Below are 13,901 nucleotides of genomic sequence, written 5' to 3'. Positions count from 1 at the left end.
GGTGTCTGTGCCGGCTTCTCACCCGCGGCTGCTGAGGACGTGGTCCCTGACGTCTCGGGGAGCGCACGCACTAACTCCATACGGCGCTCGTGGGAGGGCCGCCGGGCTGAGTCTCCCACGGGTGTCCCGGGTGGGCGCTTCCGACCCCCGTGTTGCAGGTTTTTGGCCATTCCCGGCGCACGCTGGGCAGCCACCCCCAGCAAGGTCCACGTGTGGGGTCCTTGGGGACTCTCTCGGGGGTCAGGGTGTTCTGGGGGTGGAGCGGGTGCTGCTAACCTCCCTGGACCAGGGTAAGAGGGGTTTGTAACACGCCCGTATCTTTCCTTAATAAAACAAGCCGAAGCATGGCGAATCCCACCGAGGGTGAGGCGGTGGGGCGGGGGCAGGGTCCTTTCTGTCGCCCGGCCTCATTCGGGAAGTAAGTTCTAGCAGAGCTCTGGTGTGTGGACAGATGGACATGTTTATTTCAAGAGACCCTTTGATCCCCAAATTACTGCGTTTCTAGACATAAATTCCAAACTGGGTGATTACACAGTCTGATGAAACAGCCCTAACGGAGAAGTACTGATGGACGGAACCCAGAAAGGCCCCTCTCGGAGCCTGCAGCCTGGTAATTCTGCAAGAAAGAGCCGGAAGGCATCTGCACCCACCGGGCAAGCCTGCCGCCCGCCTCCACGGTCTCGGGGTCTCAGACCGGATGGCCGCTTGCGGAGCCTGGGGGTCCTCGGGGCCGAGCGCACGGGTGTCGGGACCTTGAGCGGCTGCCGCTTCAGCACGTCTGAAACTGTCCAGCCGCGGAAACAGAGCCACACGCTTCCCGGCAGCCCTGGCGGTTCCTCCGAGCCGGACTCCATCCCATAGCGGCAGCCCCCCACCCCCGCCCGCCCGCCTCCGTCTGCCGGGTTCCTTGTCCAAACAGACCTCGCAAGGAGCCGGCCCGCGTCCTTCCTCCGTCCACGCATGCGGCAGAGGCGCCGTAGCCTCCCATCCGGTGGCTTTGGAAACGGCCTTGGGTGCCTGGCTGGTGGGGGCTGGGCTTCTTCTCACTGGAAGCGCCTTGGAAGCAGGGGCCCCTGCCCGTCCTGCGGTGGGGCTCCCATCTCTTCCCGGCAGTCCGCCTCCTGCCCCGCCCCTGCCCTGCCCTTGACCTTGACCCTGCTGGCCCTGGCGCTTGTGCTCACGCCTCTGGGGCGCCCCGGCCTTGCTCTTGGCCCTTCCCCATGAGGTCGAGTTCTGCCTGCTGCCCCCAAATCCCCACCTGTCACCCCACATCAACCCCACCCCATGTCCTGCACCCTGACAACCCAAGCAGGAGCCCAGGCACTCCCCAAACTGCCCCAAAGCGGCCTTGGCCACCTGCAGCACAAGCCTGCTGGGCGGCCGCCTGGGGGACCCCCACTCTGGGGCTCTCCTCTGCAGCCTCGGCCTCCTCTCTAAGACCCACAGGCCCTCACTTGCCCTGTACTCCACCATCTCCTACAGGCAGCCCCCAGCTACCTCCACCCAGCTCCCAGCTCCCAGCACCCAGCACCCTGCACCCGGCTCCCACGGCTGCCGCTGCCGGCAGGACGAGCCCCAGCAGAGCTTGTCCTCTGCTCCCCACACAGCAGCCCTTTGCTTCTGGGAGCTCCGAGGCTGGTCAGGCCGTTGTCGTGGCTCCTTGCCGCCCAGCCACGCGAGGCAGCCACACAGCCACCAGCTGCACCTCTTATGTCAGGGCAGCGAGGTTCGGCTACATGCCTGGAGTCAGAAAGCCTGCCGGGCCGTGGGAAGCCCCGACAGGGAGGGCTGACCTGACGGAGTGCCGGGCAGCAGCGGCACAGCCGTGGACAGGCGCTCCTCCGACTTCACGGGGACACTGGCCAAGGGCAGCTTCTAGGCGGCATCTGTGCTACAGGGCCACCCGCCCTGAGGTTCCGGGAGGCCCCAGTGGCTGTTAAGTCAAGAGCACTTGGTTCTGGAAAATGGCCAGCAACGCATGTGCCTGGGGTTGCTCCCCAGCTCCCCCACCTGAGCTCCCTGCCCCCCCCAGGAGGGTCCCTCCCTCCTCCCCTCCCCCACCTGGGTCTTCCCCTCCCTCCCTGCCCCCACCTTCTCCTCCCCTCCCCCATCTCTCCCTCCCTCCACCCCTGCTTGGACTCTGTGCCCCACCCCCAGCCCACCTCCTGTCCCAGGCCTGTCCCTTACATTCTAGTTCCTAGGGGTCCCAGGAGCTCTAGGTCGTGAGGGAGCCGTGGACCCCACTGAGTGGGCCACTCAGCAATTTTTAATGCAAAAGGAGGGGCAGCTCCCAGAGCAGCAGTGGGCAAGTGCGGCTCCCCAGTGATGGCAGGGGCTCCCCCCACGCCTGCAGCCCAGCTGTCCATGGGGACGGGACGGAGTGTCCTTGGGTCCTTGCTCCCGCCCCTGTGACTCCGCACACAGAGCAGGTTTTCGGGGCAGGAGTAAACATTTGCCCCAGGGAAAGCCGACTCTCCGGGGAGTCCCTTAGAGTCTCTGGGAACCATCTCCCGCTCAGGACTCTCTCACCATGGGGCCTCGCGTTACAACAGACGGGTCCAGTGTTGGTCTGCGGAGAGCGGGCTTCGATCCAGATGCTTTCACAGGCTGAGAAGGAAGAGGTCTTGGGCCTGTGCCACTCGGCTGTGCCGTTTCCCTCAGGGCTTCCCAGGAGTCCAGGAAATGGGTTTCCAAGGAAAACAGGCCGCTCTCAAAACCCAGGAGTTTGTTTCCTAAACCACAGGTGCAGGACTCACAAGTTTGAGAGGCTCACTCTCTCCGGCTGGGGTGGCTGGTGTCACGGATTGCTCTCTTTCCAGTGACCCCATCACCCCCACACCCACGTGGCCTTCAATAGGGCCGGTCCCCTGGATGGCCAGCATTGCCGCAGTTCTGGGGGTGTGGGGGTTCTCCAAGGGGCAGGGGGTGTGGCGTGGGGCCCACAGGAACGTGCAGCTGGACCTTCTGGCTTCTCAGGGCAGACCCAGAGCTGAGAGTTCCCTCCCAAACTCCCAGCACCTGTGCACCCACGGGCGGCTGTGAGAGCATCTGGCAGGGTCGCCGGGGCAATCCTGGCCCCTCCAGGCCGCGTGCCACTTGTAGGGAAGACGAGGACCTCAGGTTTGTACCGAGCTCAGTGCAGAGTCTCAGCCGATGTGGACGGTGGCCTCTGGGGCCTCCTCTGAGAGGCCCTGCGGGGTGAGAGGGACTGGGATGGCACCAGGGGGGATGGGTGGCCGAGGCCACAGCACCCACCTGTGACTTGTAAGGGACGAGCCGGGCAAGTGACACGTCAGGGTAGGCACTGATCCTGCCCCCGGTGGCCAGCGGTGCTGGACGATGCATGGTTGGAGCGAGAGGCAGGAGCGGAGTCTGGGAGAGAGCTTTCCTGGGGGTCAGCAGGAGATCAGCCGAGGGTCTGTGCTCCGGCCTTTGGATCCCACGACCCTCACCCACTGTGGGCTCCGGTGCAGCCGTGGAGGCAGCCTCGGGGCTCTGGCGGCCTCATGGGGGACGTTAGTGCCTTCTGCAGAGTCGCTGTGCGCCCTGGGTCCGTCCTGTCCACGGGGCACTGGTCCTGCTGTCCTCTTGACTTCCGGGATTGTAGCAGGATGAGCGGAGGCCTGGGTCGTGGCAGAAGCCTCTAGAATCCTGCCGGCTCTGAGCACGCAGACCCTTAGCCTGGGAGGGGCCCTGGGGGATGCGTGGAGCAGGGTGGTCAGAGCCCCGGGGACCTTCCCAGGGTCCTGGGATCGAGCCCCGCATTGGGCTCTCTGCGCAGCGGGGAGCCTGCTTCCTCCTCTCTGCCTGCCTCTCTGCCTACTTGTGATCTCTGTCAAATAAATTAAAAAAAAAAAAAACTTTAAAAAAATATGGCAAGCATCTCTCCACCTTAGCAACAAGACATTTAAAAAAAAAAAAAAAAAAAAGCGGGCAGGTTCCTGTCCACCCAGCCGGGTCCCGCGGGGGAAGTCTGATGGGGCCTCAGCCAACCACCCTTTGTGACATGATTTCTGTTGTCCTCACGCTCTGTGGACATAACCGTCCGGTGCCTAATCCTTCCCCGGGGGAGGCCAGGGTCCTGGGAAACCCCATGCCCCCTCGCTCGTCACAGAGGCGGGGCCTCAGCCTCATGGCTTGCTCTGTCCTACAGAAAAAGGTTAACCCCAAACCAGGTTTGGGGAAGCGGCAGCATCTGTCCTCACATCCACTGGGGCGGGAGCTCAGCCCCCTGCCACAGGTGAGGCCAGGCTGGGCTTCTCGGACCCCGGGACACCCTGGAGCGGCACAAGGGCCCCACACGCTCCTGGACTCCTCAGCACTGCAGCCAGAGCTCATCCTGCGGGATTGGCGGTCCTGCCGAGACCCTACACTTCAGGCACATGGATGCTGCCCGCAGCCTGTCAGCCCTGGGCAGGCTCCTCCCTGGCGGCCAGACGCGCCTGCTGTACACTTGCCCCTCAGCCTGCGGATGTCCCTCTGGGCTGCCCTCCCCGGAGACCCCTTTCTGCATGTGGAGGGGGCCGCCTGGGCTGGTCCTCCCCAAACCAGGGCCAGTGGGGACCCAGGGTGAAGGGGGTCTCTGTTTCCCTGGGCCCAAGTATTTTCGGTGCATTTCAAGTCTCTCTTCAGCACCTCCCGCTGAAGCCTGTACATGTGGGTGAACGTTCCAAGTTTTTTCATGATTTTTGCTTTGTTCTTTGTTGGGCCTCGAGCGCAGAACGCAGATGCTGCAGAAGCGTGACACCTGACGTATTGCAGCTTCGAAGACGGCCCGTGTCCCTTCTCCTGCTGGCAGACACAGGCCACCCACGACGGTGCGGGCGGGAGGGTGCTGGAAGGGCCTGGCTGGCGGCATCGGACCTCTTCCCGGGCGACCGGGGAGCGCGGCAGGGGCTGGGGACCCAGAACCCACGCAGAACCTGCGGAGCCTGGCGCCTCAGGCTGGCGCTTGTGGTTCCCCACGGGCCTGGACCAGTGTGAGGAGGCTGCCAGGCCACCCCTGGGGGCTCCAGATGCTTTGGCCACACCGTGAGGGACCGGGGACGAGGCTGCTCGGTGGCGGACAGTGGCCCCCAAGCTGCCCACACCCGATGTGCCCTGGCCAGCGGGTTGTCACCTGGAGTGCCCCGTGGAAAGGCTTCTCACCCCCGTCTGCCTGGGCACCAGGAGGAGAGCTGGAGCGGGGTCCCTCCCCCACCGCTGCGGTGCTGACCTCAGGCCCATTTGCAGATGGGAGCGGGGTCCTGTCCCGTCCCCGCCCATGGCCTGGGGGTGGCAATGGGTCCATCGGGGACCTTCCACCACCCCTTGCTAGGACCCTAACCAGGCTGTGGTAGACGGAGGCCCACTCCACCCGTTACTGCCGGGGCAGCCCGCACATCCAGGGGGGTCGGGTGCCCTTCTTGGGGGCTGTCCCTGGGTTCCTTGCCAACTTGGACCCCAGGCCGGAGTCTGCGGCCCCGGAGACATGGGGGCCCAGTGGCCCATCAGCAGAAATGGTACAGCCGTAAGTTCCCGAGGACCCCGCCGCGAGGCCAAGGGGCCCGTGTCCGCATGCAGACGTGGCTTCCCCTTCCTCCCTCTGCCGGCTCAGAGCCAGAGACGTCTGGGCAGCCCTGGGCACCCAGCCACCCGACAGCCACCCTGGGAAGGGCTCTGCTTCCTGGGGTGGCCAGCGTCCATGCCACCGGGGACCCTTCGATCCAAGGGGACCTCCCTGATCACACGGTTGCCACTTCCTTCTCCACGTCGTCCGGGTCTGTGCGGTCCAGGGACTGAACCTTCACTGTGAACCTTGACTCTGCGGCCGCCCTCCCTAAACTGCCCTCCGCGTGGGCAGGGAGCCCATCTTTCTGGAGCTGGTCTTGAGATGGGCCGAGGAGACCAAGGGGCTTCTGCCTGGCAGGCGCCCCCCAGCCCCTGCCCCTGTCCTCATAGGAGGTGCCATAAGCGGCTGGGGGGGGGTGGTGAACCCTCGTCAGCACCTGCTGAGCTGGGACAGGCCTGGGCTCCTGTCCCAGAGAATAAAAGGGCACTGGCCATCCACCCATCCCCAGAGCTTGGGCATGCGGTGCTACCCAGCGGACATGCACCGCACGGACATGCCCCTGGGTCCTAGCGTCCAGGGGAAACTGGACCGTGCGGGTGGGGAGGGCGAGCCAGAAGAGGCAGTCGCCCTCGCAGGGGCCCCTCAGCCTGGGACTGGCCTGCCGGGGACCTTCTCACTCTGTGTGCCCGCGCGGGGATGGCACACCTGGCCCGCACGCCTGGTCCTGGCTAGCCCGGCGGAGACTGCCATGCCCATGGCTCTGAAAGGTGGGCTCTCGGGTCAGGCCTCGGTGGAGGGGGTCAGAGGCTGGCGAGGCCTCTGTGGCTTTCCGGCCCCACCTACTGCACCTGCTGCCCGCGTCCCCATCTGGGCCCGGGAGGGATCCTTCCCAACCCTCCCCCCCTCCCGCGGCGCTCCCCGCTGGGAAGGCTGAGACCGCGGGGGTGCAGGGCAGATCTTCAGCTCGATGGAGAGAGAGCAAGCCGGGAGGGCCCACGAGAGGTGGACGAAAAGCACCTCAGCATCAACGTAGGCTTCGCTCCATCCGGCCCTCGGGAGGCCGCGGGCGGCGGGGGCGGGTATGTCACTGTGGATTCAGTCAAAACTGGGCACCATGGCAGCAGAGAAGGTGAGGTGCTTCCCAAGCATAAGAAGGATACAGAAACCCGCCTGGAGCTGGGGGAGGGACTGGTCTTCCGGGGTGGGGAGCAGGAAGGCCCTGGACCCCAGGGTGACCCCGCCCACCTCCGTGTCCCCATAGGCGCTGCAGTGTGACATCCCTGTGGAGGAGGACAGCCACCGGGAGTGGACATTCATGCTCTACAGCTTCCATCACAGTGGCCAGGCCACCAGGGAGTGACGTGCCCACCACCTATGGGCGGCCCCTAGTGCCCCGTCTCTGGAGGGAAGGACAGGCCGGGGCCTCTCCCGGGAGGCAGGCGGTTCCAGGAGCTACTGTCTGGGCTTCTGACAGACCCCTCCAGGCCTCTGGCTCAGGATGGATTCCCCGGGGCGGCGGGGAGGCCGGAGGGCACCAGCACACTGTCCCCTGCCGGCCTGTGCAGCACATGACCACTGACAGCTGAGGGCTCTGAACACAGATTTAGTGTCCAATTTAAGCATCCCGAGATGGGATCCCAGTAACAGCCCGGCTGTGCCCGGGAGGCCTGGGGCACGCACACAGCTGGGCTCAGGGGGAGGAAAGGTCGCGGAGACGGGTGTGTGTGGGGGCAGTCGACCGGAGGCCGCAGAGGGCCGCCTGCCAGTGACGTCATGGCCGTCCTCAGGACCTGTCCAGCCTGCTGGACGCCATGCACCAGGCCGTCGGTGCCCCCGTGAACCGCTCCTGTGGCAGCACCGAGACCCTCCGTGTGAAGCTGACCGTCAGCCCTGAGTCTTCCTGTAGGAGGAAGGAGTTGCCGCAGGCCAGGGTGAGGGGCTCCCCTGCTCAGACACCCTGGCAGCCCCACCCGCACACCCTGTGCCCACCACCTACGGGCGGCCCTGAGCCCATAGGGTGATGGGCACTCCCCGAGCCTCTGGTCACCGGTCCACGCCCCATCTCCCGAGGGCGGGATGTCCGTGTGGTCAGGGGTCGGTGAGTGGCGGAAACACCTGGTCCCTCCTTCCGACCGGGAGCCCCTTGCTGCGGGCTGGAGGCGGAGCTCCCAGGGAGCCCGGGGGCCGACAGGAGGCCGTGCGCACACGTCACGCGAGTGGCCGGGGTCCGGCTCCGTCCTCAGGCTTGTCCTCGGTGGGAGCAGCCCCGCCCACCGCTTGCTGCCTGCAAGGCCTCAGGGCTGTGCCCTCACGACAGAGCCCCAAGCTGGGCACCTGGGCACAGAGGTCGGGCTGCTGGCCAAGGGGTTGGGCACGGCCGGCCACCGGGGTGAGGGCACCACCTCGGGACCTCTCTGGCTGGAGCTGCGTGTCTTCGGTGTCTGAGAGGCGGGCGAGGTTCGAAGGGCAGTGGCGGACTGGCCCCGAGACCCTCCATCGCCACGCTCTGATACCCTGGGCATGTCACGGTGACTGGGCAGCCCCCTTCGCGCTGGCCCTCTCCCTGCCGCAGGCAGTGACGCTGCAGCTCTCCTGACCCTTGCAGGGCACCCCCGATGGCGGTGCTGGGTTTTGCCCGGGGCCGGCTGGAGGCTGTGCCATCCTGTGCCTTCCTCCTGTTCCCTCTGGGGCAGTGGGTGCTGGTTAAGGTCCCCGCCCAGGACCCTGAGACCGCCCACTGCAGGTGTCCCTTCCGCTCCGAGTGCCTGCTCTGGCCTCAGGCGGCAGCGAGAACTCATGCCCCCATCCCCGCGCGACACACAGGAGGCCGGGTGCCGACCCCCAGCCCTGCTGCCAGCAGGGCCCCTGCTGCGCAGGCGAGAATGTGGAGGGGAGAAATCACTACCCGACCTGGCCGGAGTCGAGAACTGCACGTCTAAGTTCAGCCCGGTAAGTGCTGGAGACCGGCCCCGGGTCTGAGGCCGTCGGGAGCTGAAGCCCTGTCTGTGGGTCCTCGGGTCCCAGCAATGAGCCCCGTCCAGGTGTGGGGGTCGTACCTGCCCTGAGGTGAGATGTCGGGAGCTGCGCAGGTCTCGCGGCACCCCATCTCTGCAGGGACCCGCCGGCAGGGCAAGCAGGAGCACCCGGTCAAGGCTGCGTGCCCCCAGGGCAGATCCTGCTGGTAGGAGTCTGACACACACCCTGCCCGGCAGCGCAGGTCGCAGGTGTTGGCCAACCACCTGCCGGCCACACCGAGCACTGCCGGAGCCCTGGACATTCAGCCCTGGCTGAAGGGTCAGGAGAAGTCACTCCTCAGGGCCCCCAGGGGCTCAGCATGGCCGCCGCGGGTACCCAGCAGAGAAGCTCCGGCTACTTCCCACCAGCTGCGCCACTCCGGGTCCCCTGGGACGGCCACCCCCCCACCCCAGCCTCCGCCACAGCCCCAGGGCCTCAAGCAGTCCCAGCAGAAGAGCAGGGAAGGCCACTGGGCACTCAAGGCGCTGCCCCGCCGGCCCATGGGGCTGGAGCACGAGGCGGTGCGGGACCTGCGGGCAGCGCTGGTCGGCGAGGACGAGCGGGCCCGTGGTCCACCACCACCCACCCCGCGCGGCCGCAGCTGCCAGGGGGAGGGCCTCCTCCATCCCCGTTCCCTTCTGTGCTCCACACAGACGTGGATCCAGAGGGACACAGGGACATACGTGTTCTGGAAAATACCCAGTGTCCGCGTTTGTCGGATTCAGACGAGGCTGCGGCAGCGTGGAGGGGCCCCGCTCAGACGCGCCGCGTGCTGGGGTGCTCGGGGTGGCAAGGGCTCCCTGTGATTTATTCATTATGAGGTCAGAGGAGCTGGGCTCCGGGCAGCTGTCCCCGGCGAGTTCAGAGGCCACGCGGCCCCCACACCCTGATGGACGGAAGGAGGGTGGCCCCGTGGGGCAGGGAGCTGTCAGGAAACGTGGTGGGAGGCAGCAGAGCAGGGCTGAGGGCCCGTGGGATGCCCCTGGCATCTTCAGGGACACAGATGTGACAGCATGCAGTCTTCTCATCTTGAGGGACACAGACACGGACATGGAGAAGCTAGGGCACAGCCTCGGTAAAGCTCCCCTTTGGGAGACCTGGATTTGCTCTGGGGCGGAGGAGAGGGGCAGCAGACCGGCGGGGACCCGCAGGGAGCCCCGGGGCACGTGCAGTGGCTGCTTCCCTGTTCCAGGGGTCACATCAACGGCCGGCAATGGGCGGGTCTGTGTGGACACTTCTGGAGCCCTTGTGAGGAAGAGCTGACGCACGAGCCCCCTGCCCCAGGCTTATGCAAATGCGTTCTGTGCTGTGTCGTGCCTGTGCCCCGACAGGCTGTCTGAAGCGTCTGGTCCCCTGTGCCGCCGCGGGTGGCCCAGCTGTGCAGAGGAGGCTGCCCCACGGGTGTCGACCCTCTGCACTCACACAGGCACTTGCACACTCCCTACTGAGGGGTGAGCGTTCCCCCCGCTGTGCTGCAGAAGCAGACAAGAAGCCCCAACACCCAACACCCACGCCCCAAACTGGGCTCATGGCAATGGGACACTGGGCGGCACATCTGGGGCCGCGCACACCGAGGCCGACAGGTAGACGGCGTTTCACATCATGAGACCCCGGCTGCGAAGCTGGAGTGGCACCTGCCGCGGGCCCCTCCTCCTGACATCCTGCGCCGGGCTCTTCCAGAAGTCCCCGGGATTTCTGAGTATCTGCTGTCTTCCCCAGGGCCTCCACACCCCTCACCCCACACCGCCCCCCCGAGACACCCCCACACCGTCCCCCGCCCCTGGGGCCCATCCTGTTTCCTCCTTCCTGTCCCACACCCACGTCTCCTCACTTGCGGAGATGCATGCCCGCGGCCGCGGCCAGCCTCACCCCTGCTGCCGGAACCTCGGTCCATCTGCCCCCGGGCCCGGCCTGTGAGCTTCGAGGCCACACGTCTTGTCCTCGGTCCCAGACACAGGGGGAGCCCAGAGGGCCCCAGAGCGCGTGCCTGCAAGAAGCCGCGCTCCGAGCCTCCGAGCCCCTCTGGCACCTGCGTGGGCTGCCGTGGGAAGGGTCCCCAGATGAGGACCCCCGAGGTTAGGACGGGGAGGATGGGCCCAGGGATCCAGGGGAGGTGGGAGGTGCAGGTGCTGCTCAAGTGTGTGGGCGGACGTCAGGGTGTCTCGCCTGCCCCGTCCCAGGGGGTTCGGGAACATGGGTGCCCCCGTCCCGCAGTGCTGGGCACAGGCTGAGGGTCCCAAGGGGGCTGTGGGCAGGGGCGGGTCGGGTGGACACGGGCCTGGAGTGTCAGGAAGGGTGTGGGGCGCTGGGTGGGGGTTTCAGCCAGAGGTTCTGGGAAGAGCTGTGGTTTTAGGAAGAAGGGGTCTCAGAGCACAAGAGGAGGGTAGGGGCAGGCAGCTGGGGAAGGCAGAGGAACCGCCCGGGGGAGCCCTAGATGCAGGACGGTGTCCTGGTCAGCCTGGGGGGGCGCTGCCCCAGTGGGCAGCTGGGAAGGGGCCTCTTGCTTCCTCAGATGTTGGCAGTGCCCACGCTGGGGCAGAGGACAGGACCTGGAGGGGCGGCCGGTGCCCGGGGAGGAGCACCGTGGACAGGCCAGTCCCCGCAGCACACCTCATCCCCAAGACCTGGGGTCATGGCCAGGCTGCGACCGGCTCCCAGGAACCTCGGTGCCATTGGTCCAGAACCACGACTCGGAACCACCGGAGACACTCCGCACATGGCGAGTGACAGTCCCCACTGCACACCAAGACCCTCCCCACACCTGCCTGGGAGCACCAGCGTCTGGGCTGGCGTCTGGGCGGGTATTTCTGACCCCGGCAGCCTTCCCCGCGCACAGGCTCCACCTGACACCCCCCCCCACCCCCCGCCCCAGAAAGGAACAAAACGGCCGAGGAGGGACGGACTGTCTCAGCTTGAGCTGCGGCGTCCCGGCTGCTCCCACGCACCCTGGAGCTCCTGGATCTCAGGACTCAGAGGTCACAGGACCCAGCTCCCGTGGGCCACAGCGTGTTTCTCCGCGGAACCAACACAAGAGCCGCAAACACCTACCCCCAAATGCCAAAGGAATGGAGATCCACACGGCCACCACGCCTGCCGGGGCCCCTCCCTCGGGACAGAGGCCCTGCGGCAGGCGGGGCCACTGGAGACCACCCACCAAGTACCCCGGAGCAGACATGTCTCCCAGCCACGTGACCCCACCCACCCGTCCGCGGCCACAGCGGTTGGGGTGGGGGGGCAGACTGGGACCTCTTGGCTTCTGTTCCTCTCACCTTCACCCCTGCCCCTCCCTCGGGGTAGAGGAGGTCACTGTAGGGGAAAAAAAAAACAAACTACAAAGAAAAGCCAGAGGAGCCGTCTCCTGCCCTGAACGTCTGTCAAGGTCCTGGTAAAGGCCTGGGACTGCCGGGCCCCCAGCCGCCCCGGGAGAGGCAGCGGCAGGGCCGGCCCCTGGCACCTGGGTGCAGGAGCTGAGGCATGAGGCCGGCAAGGACCACATGCAGGGTCAGGCCCGGGGAGGAAGGGGCCCCAGGAGAGCCGGGCATGGGTGATGCCCCCAGGCAGGCAGTGCCACCCAGCCCAGTCCTGCCAGGAGGGCACGCCTGTCCGCCTGGGGTCCCTGCAGCAGACAAGCGTGCATCCTGAGTTCATGTGGCCCGGGACTTCATGGTCTCCACTGAGGACACATGCTGCGCTGTGACTGTCTCCGCCTGGAGGAGCGCTGGAAACCAGCACCACAGAGCCCTCTGCTGACCACCCCTGCCCCGTGAACACACCACATTTCCAGTGCCACCAGCTGGGCCACATCCACTGTGCAGGCCAGCGTCCCCCAACCTGCCCTGGCCTCACATCCCTCGGGCCCCGCCAGCCCGGGACCACAGGTGAGGGGAGAGCCTGCAGCAAGAGCCCAAGGCCCAGGGCCCTCAAGCACCTCCAAGTTCCCCAGGCCCAGAGCCCCTCCGAGGCCTGTTGTGCCCCGACCTGACCTGTTCCCAGCAGGGCCCCTGCCTCCTGCCGTGGGCACCACAGCTTCCAGTGTCCCCCATAGCCTCCAACGTCCACACCGCAGGCACGGCTTCCTGCTGCCTGCTGAGTCCCGCCTCGGAGCCCCTCTCACCTCAGGCCGTGCCTGCTCAGGGCCTTTGCACCTACTCTTGCCTGTGCCTAGAGACTCTGACCCTCTCTCCTCCGCCATCTGTCCCAGCTTCCCCACACCCGGGGGCCGGCTGAGGCTGCATCCCCGAGCCACGGACAGAAGACTGAAGGCTCACAACTGTGCAGAAGCGTCTCGGTCACAACTTCAGGCCACAATGGCCACTCTGGCTCGTGGGGGCTGGGATCCCTCTTGGCAGGGACAGGGCTGGCCCACCTTCTCTGAGGCGCGGTCACACACGGTCTGAAGCCCCAGGGTAGTCGCTCTGCTGCCCATACTGTCCGGACTCCCGCAGCTACAGGGCTGCCCTGGGGGCACTGGGTACCGGAGGCGGAGTCAGGACCCCCGACTCCTCCAGGTCCTTCCCCTGCATCTCCACCAGCACCCCCCTACCCCGCCATCTCCCTGCCTGTGACATCTGAGTCCCCCGCCACAAAGGCCAGGCCTCCACTCCAGGTCACATGTGGGCGCCCTGGGCTGGGTCAGGGCTCCCGGTGGGAATGAGGGAGGGTCACTCCCCGGCGTGCCCGGCATCTTAGTTGTTCGGAACATGCAGATTTCACCCCTCCCCATGGCACACCTACGTCACCCCCTATGCAGCCCCGTGCCCGCGGTCACGGGTTCCCACTGCGCCCATGGGTTCCTACTGCGCCCACATGCCCCTCCCAGGGGTGGTCACCAGCACGCTCCCGGCCCTGTCCATTCAGGCGGGCATCACAAGTAAACGTTAGCACAGGACATGTGCCCCAACGGGCTCGTTCTGCGTGACCCCACGTCCTTGAGGCGGCTGGAACTTCGTTCCCTGGGACACACAGACCCCATGGTTTCCCCCTCACCAAGGGCTGATGCCGGCGTCTGCACCGTTTTGGCTGCTGTGAACACGTGGGGACACCAGGTCTCCCGGCTGCAGGGAGTGGGAAGGTGGGAGTCGAGAGTCTCTTGGGGTTCAGGAACAGCGGTGCCTGCACACGCCCCCAGCCACGAGGGCGGGCTCCGGGAGAGCACGGACAGCACCCATGCCTGGGCCTGGACGCTGGAACAAGGGGTCCCCTCCAGTGCCATGCGAGCCCACCTTCTGGGAGGTACGACCTCGGCACGTGGCTGCACCCCATTCTCTCGCTGAACGTCGACGTTCTCGGACTTTCCCGCGGTCCCAGCCTTGCTCTTCCCTCCTCTTGCACCAGC

General features: G+C 66.4%; 1 protein-coding gene across 1 annotated transcript; it reads right to left on the bottom strand.

Moving 5' to 3' along the window:
- Window positions 1–215: 215 nt before the first annotated feature.
- On the bottom strand, window positions 216–13,867 carry LOC106007386 (translation initiation factor IF-2-like). The gene is made up of 2 exons (XM_013064476.2): window positions 2,530–13,867; window positions 216–1,933 (listed from the first exon to the last, which is right to left on the bottom strand). Exon 2 carries the CDS (start codon window positions 1,471–1,473, stop codon window positions 502–504), a length of 972 nt encoding a protein of 323 aa, XP_012919930.1. The 5' UTR covers window positions 1,474–1,933; window positions 2,530–13,867; the 3' UTR covers window positions 216–501.
- Window positions 13,868–13,901: the final 34 nt, after the last annotated feature.

This window comes from Mustela putorius, unplaced genomic scaffold, assembly GCF_011764305.1.
Source record: "Mustela putorius furo isolate JIRA1106 unplaced genomic scaffold, ASM1176430v1.1 tig00000107_pilon_pilon_pilon, whole genome shotgun sequence".
NCBI lineage: Eukaryota > Metazoa > Chordata > Mammalia > Carnivora > Mustelidae > Mustela > Mustela putorius.
The sequence above is the reverse complement of the archived record's forward strand: the minus strand, read 5'-3'. Positions and strand labels throughout refer to the sequence as shown.